The 12,176-nt window shown below is 47.7% G+C and overlaps 2 protein-coding genes and 1 long non-coding RNA gene across 9 annotated transcripts in view; 1 reads left to right on the top strand and 2 right to left on the bottom strand.

The window, feature by feature from the left end:
• LOC135091299 (Krueppel-like factor 1) overlaps window positions 1–653 on the bottom strand; it is a 1,900-nt gene extending 1,247 nt beyond the window's left edge. Inside the window, exons 1-2 of the mRNA XM_063988802.1 lie at window positions 398–653; window positions 1–240 (exon numbers count right to left, since the gene is read on the bottom strand). The exon at window positions 1–240 is cut by the window's left edge and continues 1,247 nt beyond it. Coding sequence (XP_063844872.1) covers window positions 1–240; window positions 398–442 — 285 coding nt within the window. The 5' untranslated portion in view covers window positions 443–653. The remainder of the gene's footprint in view (window positions 241–397) is intronic.
• Window positions 654–5,318: 4,665 nt separating this feature from the next.
• LOC135091296 (mitogen-activated protein kinase kinase kinase 15-like) overlaps window positions 5,319–12,176 on the bottom strand; it is a 35,091-nt gene continuing 28,233 nt past the window's right edge. For 5 of the 7 annotated variants that reach the window (XM_063988789.1, XM_063988794.1, XM_063988791.1 and 2 more), the window contains 6 exons: window positions 11,923–12,028; window positions 11,549–11,750; window positions 10,845–11,088; window positions 10,289–10,423; window positions 9,820–9,896; window positions 5,319–9,471 (listed from right to left, as the gene is read on the bottom strand). In XM_063988789.1, the coding sequence (XP_063844859.1) occupies window positions 9,270–9,471; window positions 9,820–9,896; window positions 10,289–10,423; window positions 10,845–11,088; window positions 11,549–11,750; window positions 11,923–12,028 (966 nt within the window). In that variant the 3' untranslated portion in view covers window positions 5,319–9,269. Of the gene's footprint in view, window positions 9,472–9,819; window positions 9,897–10,288; window positions 10,491–10,844; window positions 11,089–11,548; window positions 11,751–11,922; window positions 12,029–12,176 lie in introns of all 7 variants that reach the window. The other 2 variants (XR_010262463.1, XM_063988795.1) reach the window with 2 other exon arrangements.
• LOC135091300 (uncharacterized) lies at window positions 9,838–12,005 on the top strand. Its single transcript, XR_010262465.1, has 5 exons — window positions 9,838–9,975; window positions 10,276–10,583; window positions 10,802–11,171; window positions 11,333–11,774; window positions 11,870–12,005. It is a non-coding gene; the product is annotated as an uncharacterized LOC135091300 (long non-coding RNA).

Raw genomic sequence — 12,176 nt, 5'->3', positions numbered from 1 at the left:
TTGGTGCTGTTGTTGGTGCTGCTGCTGCTGCTGCATGCCGCCGTACGCCCCTAGGGTCTGGTGGGGCGAGAAACCCGCTCCCAGCGCCATGGGATGAGGGTGGGCGGGCGTGGTGGGCGGGAAGGCCAGGTCGTGCAAGGGGTAAAGGGACGGGAAGCCTGCTGAGCCGCCCAGGCCGTACCCGCCGCCCATGCCTGCCCACTGTGACACCTGGGAGGCCCCGGGGAACACGCCGCCGTGCTGGGGAGGAAGAGGCGCGTCAGGACACATGTGGGTCGGATCAGGAAAAGAGGCACGTGCACTGTACATATACACACACACACAAACACACACACATACACACACACACACACACACACACACACACACAGAGCAAGCCCCGCTGATATATACTCACCTGGGGCAGTGCGGAGCCACCGTGCAGGGACGCGACTCCGGCCATCACTTAAAGACGGACTGAAGGACTGGTGGCTGAAGGACTTGTGACTGGCTGGTGACTGGCTGACTGGTCCACCACCACCACGGCCGCCTCACAACCTTTGACCCGCCGTCACGTGCTGGGGCTTTTATGTCCCCGGCTGACCAATTACCGCCCCGCAGCCCCTACTGGCCCCCAGACACCCCGCCATTGGTTGACCTGACCCGCGCCCACACACACACACACACACACACACACACACACACACACACACACACACGTCCTCTTGAGAACCTGTGAAGGGAAATAGAACAAGATAGGGAGGGGAGGGGAGGAGGAAACATACAACTATAAAAAAAAATAAATAGATAAATAAATAAATAAATAGTAGTGGTGGTGGTGATGGTGGTGGTGGTGGTGGTGGTGGTGGCGGCACGGTCATTACCCAGTGTTCGCCGGTGCCTGTGTCACGGCGGCCCCCCGGTGGTGCCTCGCCGCCCCCCGGGGAGTGCCGGTGGCCGTGAGGGTGTCCACTGCCCACAGCTTCCGGAAAACTGACTCCCAATCTCTCTCTCTCTCTCTCTCTCTCTCTCTCTCTCTCTCTCTCTCTCTCTCTCTCTCTCTCTCTCTCTCTCTCTCTCTTACACATATACGCTGGCAAGAGAAGAATGAAAATAAATAATAAATAAATAATAATAAAATAGATACACTAGATAATGGAGACGCGGAGAACGAAGACAAAGACAGACAGGAAAAAGAAAACAAAAGAACAAATAAAAGCAAGAAACCAGAAAGGAAGACAAAGAAAAAAAGAAAAAACGAGAAGACAGGAAGAGGAGGACAGAGAGACAGGCGTTAGGACAGTCACGTTGAGGGGCTGACTACCAACACCCCGGCGGTTAGGTACTCAGTTATGTGGTGACACCCCTAACACCGCGACCCATTAACCCACACGTCTATAGCCAGTGGGCGGGATGTGTGTTGGGCGGAGCGGGGGTGGGAGAAGGTGGGGCAGGGCGGGGCGGGGCGGGGCTGGGATGAGGATTGGGCGGGGTGTATATTTTGTGTTTCGTGGAGTCTGGGATTGTTTGAAGTTTGTGGCAGGTGAGTGAGTCTGTTTGTTTGTTAGGGCGGGTGGTGGTGGTGGTGGTGGTGGTACAGTAATGCAACCATACCACACACAGAACACCCTTAAACACCACGTACCATCCCAAAACCAAGACGGTTCCTCCCACTTCCCTCCCACCACCACCACCACCACTTAACATTGTCAAAACCAACAAAACCAACTTGACACTCTTCCAAGATGGCTCCCTACACACCTGCATGCCGCCATTGTTTCTGGAAGGGCAGCTTGTGACTTTTGAAGCGTGCAAATCCCACAAAACTAATTGCCAATTCATTTACTTACTTTTACAGGTGATGGCGCCGCTGGAACGCTGGTGGTGGTGCCCGGCCAGCTGATACACTCCAATGAGGGACTGTTGCTGCTGGTGAGACGACTGGTTTGCCGAGTGCAGCGCCATGCAGGCCGCTCACATTGTGAAGGGGAATATCAAGAGTGAGCTGAGAGGGAGAGGGAGGGGGAGAGATGATACGGTGATTGTGAAAATGTGTGTGTGTGTGTGTGTGTGTGTGGATGAAGATGTTAACCAATCGCAGAAGTGTTTTAGATTATGAGCTCAAATACAAGCAATAGAGGGACAGAAACCCCAAGGGAAGGTCAGACAAGAATACTACATTAGGGCAAGGTTAAGGGATCGACTTTTAAAAGGATATACTGGAAGTTAAATATAATAGTTCAAGAAGGTGTTTTTCCATGATTCTAGTGAGACTTTAACGAGGATTATTGAGACTTTCCAATGTCCCTAGGTTTATGGTGATAGCCTAACGAGAATTCTACATGGTGATAGCCTAACGAGAATTATACATCTACAGAAAAAAGGATAATTACGAGAATCTGGTTGATTATTCCCTTAGCCTTTGTAATGATAGAGAACAAAAGGTTTCAGAGACGAGGTTTCGGTATGCGGTAAGCAGGAGATGCAGTGTGTGGGCAGCCTGACCTTTACTTCATTCTCAAAACCCTCACTTTTGTCCCGCAAGGAGAGGCTTTCAACATCACAAGCCAGCAATTTCAGGGTTAATGCTCTGGTGGTGATGGTGGTGGTGGTGATGGTGATGGTAGTAGTGGAGTTGGTAATTGTAGTAGTAGTAGTAGTAGTTTTAGGAAATAACAAAAGGAGGAGGAGGAGGAGGAGGAGGAGAAAACAGTACAGTAGTGGTGGTAGTGGCGGTGGTGGCGGTGGCGGTGACGGCATAACACACACACAGACACACGCACGCACGCACGCACACACTACCCAGAAAAAGAAAGTGCACCCAAACATCAGGCCATCACGTCACTACCGCCTCGCCCCAAACACTCTGCATGACGTGACACGAAAGGTCAAGAAGGCCCTGCATGTGTGGGCGTGAGCGTGTGAGGGCGTGTGCGTAAGGGCGTGAGCGTGTGAGTTTCTGAGCGTAAGGGCGTGAGCATGTGGGCTTTGTACAGGGACCGCCAGAGAGAGAGAGAGAGAGAGAGAGAGAGAGAGAGAGAGAGAGAGAGAGAGAGAGAGGGTGTGTGAGGCTGGCGGATTGCGGGGAGAACACACACACACACACACACACACTAAGCGGGTAATGATGAGCAGGAGGAGAGGTCAGATAAGCGCCTTGTGGTAGCGACAAAGACACACTTAGCATGGAGGTGCTAATTGGGAGAACAGCCGCGCCTCTTCCCCCCCTTCCCCATTCCTCTCCCCCGGGGCTGCCTATGTGTGTGTGTGTGTGTGTGTGTGTGTGTGGCACGCGAGATATTTTCCTTTTTTTTTTTTTTTTATATATAGTGACTGGTGAAGAATATGATGGAGAGAGAGAGAGAGAGAGAGAGAGAGAGAGAGAGAGAGAGAGAGAGAGAGGACACATTTATGAAGAGAAAGTTCAGTAGCATCTCTCCCCACTGAACACACACACACACACACACACACACACACACCAGCAAAAATAATGACAAGTATACTCATTATTATGGCAGTATAAGCACACACATACAATTAAATACAAAGAAATATAGATACATCAAGGATTAATCAAATGGCAACACTAATTTAGAATCACATAAGGAGAAAGAAAGTGAGAGAAAGTGTTTAGTAATAGGATTCAGGCTGAGGTGGAACTGGAAAGAGATTGGGAGGGACGAAGGAATGGGGACGAAGAATAGGAGGGAGAAAGAAGTAAGGGAGGAAAGAGAAGAGATAGGATAGGCTATAAGAGTGGACAGGAAGCTTAGGAAAGAAGGAAGGAGTAAGAAAGTGGAGAAAGGGTGGGATAAATTATTAGGAAGAATAGGAAAAAGGTGAAGAGAGGAGATGAAAGGGAAGGGAGATAAGGAATGGGGATAAGAAAGGGAGGAAATGGGAGAGAAATAGGGAGGGATGATACGGGAATGGGAAGGAAGCACGGGAGAGGGAAATAAGGGAGGAAGGGAACAATTAAAAAGTGGGATGGGAGAGGGAGACGAAAGGGAAGTGGGAAGGAATGAGAGGATAAGAAAAGAGAGTTAGGGAGATAATGGGATAGAAGAAAGGAAGAGAGGGAATAAAAGGATATGAAGAAAAAAGAAAATGGGTGAAAAAAAATGAAAGGGAGGAGTGGAGAGGGATTACAAGATGAAGAAATAGGAAGAACGGGAGAAACGAGAGAAGACAGAAAGAAGTAAGGAAGGGAAAGGGAAGGGAAGGGGTGAATGAAGAGAGGATCTGGGAGAAGAAGGGGGAGATGACAGAAGGGGGAGAAGGGGGATGGAATGCTCACCTACAGCCTCTAAGGACTTCCCTCCCTATCTCCTCCCCATCCTCCCCTCCTCTTCACTGCTCCAGCTGTCGGTAGTAATGAGGTCACAATGGAGGAGGAGGAAGAGGAGAGGAAGTGGGAGGGACGGGCTTAACTATTTAAAAAGTCTTAATTGCTCTCTGATAATTGATGTCGATTCATTGGGAGAAGTGTGAAGGCGTCTGTCTGTCTGTCTGTCTGTCTGTCTGTGAATGTCTCGTTATCTCTCTGTGCTAGTGTTTGCCAGTAATGATTGATGGAGTTGTGTTGTGTTGGTCTGTTGTCTCTGAAGGGTGTGTTGTGTGTTGTATCATTGGTATTGTTATTTATCTTTTTTATGTGTTGATATCTTTTTTACATATTCTCTTCATATAGGTGCAATTTTTTTTTTTCTTCAAGTAGGAGGCACTCTAGCTGGCCAAGGACTGCAAACGAGAAAAAAAAAAAAAAAAGCCCATAAAGGTGCTTGTCCCTAAAGAATGGAACCAAAAAGGATTATCCAAAATTTGAAGTATCTTGAAACCTTCCTCTCGAAACAGTTCAAGCCAAAGGTGGAGGGAAATCCAGAAGCAGGCAGGGAGTTCCAGAGTTTGCCAATAATAGGATTAATTCTGTTCTCGAGGGTTCCTTTACCACAGATGTATAATCTTTGCTTTAGTATCCCTGGAACCACCATGAAGGCACTGTTGAAAGCCCCGGTAACTTCCGCTACAGCCCGGGCCCTCCTGAATGTACTACACTAGTGCACTGAGGGTTAGTAGCAAGTAAAAAAAAATATGAATGAATAAATAAATAAATAAGACGATGGAAAGGAACTTATAATCATGCATAGTGGTACATGACTAGAATAGGTTTTTAGTGTAATAAATAGAGAGCTTTGTGAGAAATGAGATAGATTTATGGACAGAGAGAGAGAGAGAGAGAGAGAGAGAGAGAGAGAGAGAGAGAGAGAGAGAGATGGGTAGGCCTTGGCTTGTTGCAGCTTCCCTCCTGATGTTTGTGGTGGGGAGAAGCAAAACATGTGTCAAGGAAACAGTTTATTGTAGCCTCAGTCTGAGATTCCACCAGCATCAAAATACAACACTGCATGCACTGCTTCTTGCACGCCGCTGCTTATTATGGACACAAATTTTGATACAGTTAATTTTGATTGTTATTGTACGGTTAGATTTAGTTAAAGGAAACGTGTTAAGGTGAGGAGACCCGGCCCTGAGGCAGCCCAGGCCCCCGAAGCATTGTGTGCTTGAGACTCCTGCAGACAACAGATCTAGCCCTCATCACCCTCCCTGCACCACCTCCTCCTCCTCCTCCTCCTGCAGCTCTCAGCCCATGTCGTGCCCACAGATCTGAGTGTTTGTTAGTCATGGTTAGGGCTCCTGCAAGACACCTGACTGGTACACCGCTGTGCTGTCACCACTAATGAGTCTACCTTAAAAAGAGAACAATATCAGCATTTTGTACGCAGGTTTATGTCGGCACCATGTCGGCCAAACATTACATTACCGCCAAATATTCCACATTAGGTCTTTTTGAAAGGTTCCAATTTGCAGACCTACAGACATCAAAAACTCTGCAGGAAGCTCCTTACTTCCATTGAGTCGGCAACAATGAGGTCCTCTAACATAATCTTAACTGTTAAAGATCTTGCAAAAGTCATTCAAAAGTTAATTTTGTCACAAAATAAAATCTCTACACGTGACCATTGCCAACTCAACAGACTGCATTACAAGCCGTCACATCACACACACAAGTTCCTGTTTTCCCCATTTTTTTTTGTCATGAATGTCATCACACAATTCTGATAAAATCCCTGAACAAACACACAGCACGTCACGGCAGACACACCCGCGCCGCGCCGCCACACAGCGGGTGTGTGAGGCATGTGGAGAGTGACGTCTTTTTGGTCAACATCCCATTTTCTTCCAGGGACAGTCTGTGGGCTGAAGTCTGTCACATTTCCCAGACAGTGAGGCGCGCCGCTGCCACTCGCGCGTGGCACCGCCTCTAGTTGCACTAATGTCGCGTCGCCAAGACTGCCGCTGCCGCCGCCACCAGCTAGGAACTGCACCTCATCACTTGTGCCAAGTTCAATTTTGTGCCACACAAAAAGTTCAAGCAAATTTTCACTAAAATTATATTAGTATCTGCACTGAAAAATTACACATACCAATGCTGACTAAAATTTGCACTTAAAAGTTACTTAAATTCAGACTATGGTGAAGCGTTGCATTGCGGGACCACCACGTCACAGAGGTAAGGAGTGCATTTGTTGCCACAAATGCAAGCGTGTGTGTGTGTGCACGACATGTGCTTGTTAGGGTGTGGGCACAGCACACACCCTGTGCAATTCTGTCACTCCTGAATCAGCAAGTCAGTGACACGTGGCAGTGCTGTCCTCAGTGGCGGCAGTGAGGTGCAGCCATGCGTCCCGGATGAATCTTGTCACCACAGCATGGTTCGGCAAGATTATTGAGCATTGTGTTGACCCATGTGGCTTGAAGCACTACAGTAATATTGCAATACGCCTCTCTTTCCTTAGCATTGCTGCTCTTCATGGCACTTGACAACCTCAGGCAAAACTCTAGTACTGGATGTGCAAATCCCTGATGCTTCAGCCCTTGGGAGGCGGCCACACGGCGCCCCAACCCACAGCTCCCAGGGCGACCGCACACTGCCGTGCCACTCAACACCCTTGGGAGTCCAGAGTTTGGGTTTTGCTTCAATATACAGGTATTTTTTTCTCTTTACATTATTTACAGATATAATCTCTTGCTAAAATAAGGTTGAGCCAAAGAAAACCACTGCTACTTCAACACAAGAAGTGGCAAAAAGAAGCTGGAGTTCTGTCGTGTTAACGTCACCTTGTGCAAAGCCAGATCAGAACATTTTGCCTCTTCATTTGTACTACAACAATTGTTTTTATCCACGGGGCAGGGAAGGCTGTCCCCGTGATCCTGTTTTGTCTTATTACGACTATGAGATGCAAGACCCCAGAGAGTTTACCCATCTCTGGGCGCTGAGAATTCAAGAGTATCTGCCCTCCACTGCCAGAAGGTGAGGCCTCTCCACCCTGCAGTCTGGCCACACCTCCTCCAGGTCTCTTCCTCTGGGCAAGTTATATTTCTAGTATATAACAGAGAACTAAGTAAAAGTAAAAAAAAAAGTACAATTCAGCTAGTCTCACTATGAGTTAAAAACAAAGTATATTTACAAAAGTTATTCCTGCCTGTTAAGATAAAATAGCTCATGGTAAACTAAGTAAAATGTAAAGTTTCAGATCACTTGTATCTGGATGAGACAAGAGCCACTCCCAGCCAGCTGTCAGCCAGCCACACCAGGACATTGCAGGTCATGGTGGGTGCTGAACATAAGTATGCATGCTTCCCCTGCTGCCTTGCTCATCCTTCCTCTCTTGCACCCCTCATCTCTCCCATGTCCTTTATGAGTCCCTCTTCTTGCCAAGTTAATCTCAATATTTTACCACAGTCATGTCCTCCACCTAACTTAACTTATTAATCTCTCTTTCCCATTCATCACTTTAAAAGTCCACTACCTACCCTAATCATTTTCCCCTAATCTCTCTTGCTAAGTTTATCACATTCAAGTCCTCCATATAATATAACAGTATTTTTCTCTCTACTCCTTTCCTACTCTTCTCTCTTTCCCATCTACTTCTCTCTCTCTCTTCTTTCCAGCGCCATAAGACCTCAGAAGCCTGATGTGTACTTCTCCTATGGTATTTCAGCATTTCAGTCAACATAAGTAAATCATTAAACTCTTCAACCTATCCAGCAATGTTCACTAAAATGGTAAGTTTGGGCGCCAAACACTGGATTCTTTCTTATACACATTTTAGTAATTTTTTTTTGTTTTCGTGTATCTTTTGTCTTTTTTTGTGGGCCTCTGTCAAAGAAGGTCTTGTTTTTTTTTGTTTTTTAATCTTTTGTCTTTTTTTTGTGGCCCTTTTATGATTGTCTTGTTTTTTTGTCTTTTTTTTTGTGGCTCTTGGATGGTTTAAAATGCTTCTCTCTGTTTCTGAATCCAAAACGCTAGCTGAGGTTCTGGCTGGAAGGGATTAAATTGTATGTATGTATGTGTGCGTGTGTGTGTCTGTCTCAGGTAGCGTTAGTATGTTGTGTTAAAATTTGTGTTGCAGCATCTTTTAGTTTCTGCTGCTTTTTTTTATATACTTTTAAAACTTTAACATTAGTACCTATGAATATATTAAACTTCTGAAATTCAACACTATGAAATCTAGTCCTACAAACTACATCTCTGATAGCTTGTTCCCTCCAGGTCTAGTACTCAGTTAATACTACTAATACATCGGAAAACTGACTGTTCAGACACAACGCTACACCACCAGTCCGGCAGGCATAACGTTCCTAAGGCAGCTATACAAAAAATCCTTCAGCAGACCTATCAAATATATACAAGCATTAACTCATATACAAACAGGAGGAGGTTAAGGCATCTACAGCACCAGTAATTGCAAGCAAGTCCTAGTTAATAAGGCTTAGTTAATTGTCCTATGTAAAGTAAACCGTTTGCTGCATTGGAGTGGGACTGAGCAGCACCACAGCTCATGCCCCGCTGCCCTGCTCACACCACACCGCAAGCAGCAGCAGGCAGCGTCCCCACGGAGCAGGCACATCACCAGCACTTCACCCACCACACTACTTGTCCCTGCTGCCTCACACGTGTAGGGAAGCCCGAGGAGCGTTCATGTAAGGAGCCTCCATAGGGAGTTTCCGTAAGGAGTTTCCAGTGACCTGAGGCAACTGGAGTAAAGCAAGTAATGCCTGGTAGTGCAGCCAGCAGGATACCTACATGCCCCGCCCGCTGCCCCACGCTGTGCCACCCTCACCGTGTTGGGTGTGGCTGAGATATCACAGTTCACATATTCACACTTTTTGGTTCAGAATATGGTGGCAAGAAGACACAAGAAGACCCGAGGGAGGGACAACTGGCAAGTCTACAGCTTGGTGGAGCGAGGTGGAGGCTCCTTCTTCCTGGTGGAGGAGGAGGAGGAGGAGGGGGAAGCTGCACCTCTATTGTTGCTGCCGCTGCCACCACTGCTGCCACTGTTGCCGCCACACTCCTCAGGGTTGATGGGCAGCCCCAGCTCCCGGCGGTGCTGCACGATGCTGCGCCAGATGCGGAGCTCAACGCCACCCCTGAGGGAACACCAGGGTTAGTGGTCATGCTGAGGTCAGTGGTAGATAAATTTTTCTTGCAAGATACAAATAACGGAAACTTGTGGTGTTATTTTGGTAACTTTCATGTATACTCCAGCACCACTTGCCTCAATGCATGTCAATACTTCTGTTCTATCTGTCTATCTATATACCTGGCTGGCAATCCCACACAGGCTGGCCCAGAGAATTCTTGTTAAACTATCATTAGAAGCATGTAAACAACCTTGAAAATCTTAGCAACTTTCCCTGTTAAAATGACATAAAATGGCAAAATTTGAAAATATAGCCTTTAGTTTTGTGTGTGTGTGTGTGTGTGTGCTGCCTCACCTCATCCTCATCCGCTGCAGGTCCTCACGGCTCATCCAGCAGAGGACATCATCCTTGGTGTAGTCCTCAGCCAGGAACTGTGGGGGCACAAGTGTGGTAAGGCGAGGTGTGATGAGGCATGGTGTGGTGAGGTGCAATCCTCACGGTGGTGCAAAGGTGAGCTTTTATTGCATCTCTTGTTAAAATTAAGAAGTATGGAGGAACCAACCTCACATTTTAACTGACTTCTTTGGGGGATAAAAATGTAGACTATAAATTATAGTATTTCTTTGTAAAAATTCTTGAAAAGAGTAATTTCCAAGTATGTGAAAGGTGGCTTTGTGGCTTCCAGTATTTGTAGATCTGCTAATCACCAAAGGTTAAGTTAGCTTCATATATCAACATCATTTAATAATTTGATCTTCCTTGCATGACTCCTCCTTACAAAAATCATTTCACACTTGCTATCCTGCACAGGGGAAACCCTTGCCTTGTCAATGACATCACGGTCGATGCCAAGCTTCTGCAGCCACAGGACGAGCTCCATGTCAATGTTGCGGGAGGAGACGTGCACCATGGGTGTGTCCGGTGGCAGCGGGGGCATGGCAGGCGAGGCAGCGGCACTCTGCAGGGAGGGAGACACTTGTCGTCAACAACAACAACAGTGCTTGCTTCACCTCCTGCCCCACATACTGAACAGTGGAGGGAGAGGGAGAAAGCAAGTGTAGTATTAAAGTTGTGTGTACTTGTAAAAGACACTTATCAGTTCAACACACTCATCTATGGTAAGCATCCCTAGTAGTCTTGGATTCTATTAGAGATTGTCAATCGTTCACAATTAATTAGTTATATTAGCAAGAACTGGTGATGAATGGTTGGCTGGGCTGAGTCTTTGAAGCAGTCAGAAATTTTGCTGCTGCACAGTTCACTCTTGTGTAGCTGTGTGCAATGTCTACAGTGTGAAGAATGAAGCCTGAATGAATGTGTTGTCTGGGCAGTGCAGGTGTTGCAAATGGGAGGGACAACAGGTGTGCAAGAACGCTCACCTCGGCTGTCATGGTGGTGGCACTGCAGGTGGAGTCCACTGTGCTGGCAGAGGAGTGTGAGGCACTGCCCTCCTCCTGGCAAAGCCTCTTCCCGGCAGGGGTGCTGGTGGCCCCCAAACCCAGGGGTGGCAGGGGCACGCCCATCTGGTCCGCTAGGTGCTGGCTCTGCTCTTGCCGCTCCGAGAGGAACATCTTGAGCAGGTCCCCATAGCGCTTCTCTGAGAGGTACAGCTCCTCCAGCAGCCTGCAACGGTGATGGCAACAGTGAGGACAGCAACACCACTGGCACCCACCAAGCCACACCACACACTAGCCACCGCTGACCAGGTGTGATGGTGCCCAGTATTCTTTGCACAGTGGACACAAACATCTGATGTGTTGTGCACGTAGCCTTTGGTTACTCCAGTGCACTCATGCTCCACATTCCACACCAATCAATCAGTGTTTATCATGCACACATTCATCATTAATTCCATTCTCTCTTGCAGGATGTAACACCAAGAACACAAACACATGGAGTCTTGAGGTTACTGCAATACCCTTCACCTCATACCCCATGCCTGGTTACCTGAGTTAGCCACCACCAGGTGTGTTCATTTATGGACCTGAAGATGCCTGAACACCTGGGTGGGCTGAGCTACCTGTGGCTACCTGGGGTCCCTGTGGCTACCTGTGGGTGGGGGAGTCAATACGGGAGTGCTGACCTGAGGTTCTCCACCCGGGATGCCTGGAGGTTGTCCTGCAGGTGGTGGCAGTGCTTGGAGTGGTGGAGGTCCCGCAGCAGCTTGGCAGACTTGGTGGAGTTGATGGTGGACACTCCCGAGGTGCTGCCCTCCTCCACTGCATCCCGAGGCCGCTCCAGCACGCCGCCCACTGCCTCTGCCGGGCCCAGGAGCTCCTCATGCTCTGCGGACATACACATCAGACTAAGTAAGAATATTTCTCATTTTGTATGAGAAAATACAAAAAAATACACAGTCCAGTTTGATGCATCATGTAACAATTCCACACCAATGATTGCAAAGTTTTACAGAATACAGCACAGAATGTGAGGTGGTGACGGGTGGCAGCGACCCACCTGGGGAGAGCACAGTGATGGCACAGTGCACAGCGCTGCGCAGCAAGTCATCCAGCGCAAACATCCAGTGTGGCTTGATGCTGTTGCTCTTCAGCACCTCATTCACCTGCCACAGCACATCAGAGATTAGTGAGCTGGTGACAGCTTGTGAAGAAAAGTTTCTAGCATGTGAGGTGCAAATTACACAACCTCTACAATGTGAACATTACACAATCTCTACACTATAACTTGTCCAAGTCAGGACTGGGAAAACT

Source organism: Scylla paramamosain, chromosome 37, assembly GCF_035594125.1.
Source record: "Scylla paramamosain isolate STU-SP2022 chromosome 37, ASM3559412v1, whole genome shotgun sequence".
In the NCBI taxonomy this organism is placed as follows: domain Eukaryota; kingdom Metazoa; phylum Arthropoda; class Malacostraca; order Decapoda; family Portunidae; genus Scylla; species Scylla paramamosain.
Note: the sequence above shows the minus strand (reverse complement) of the source record. Positions and strands in the feature narration are given on the sequence as shown.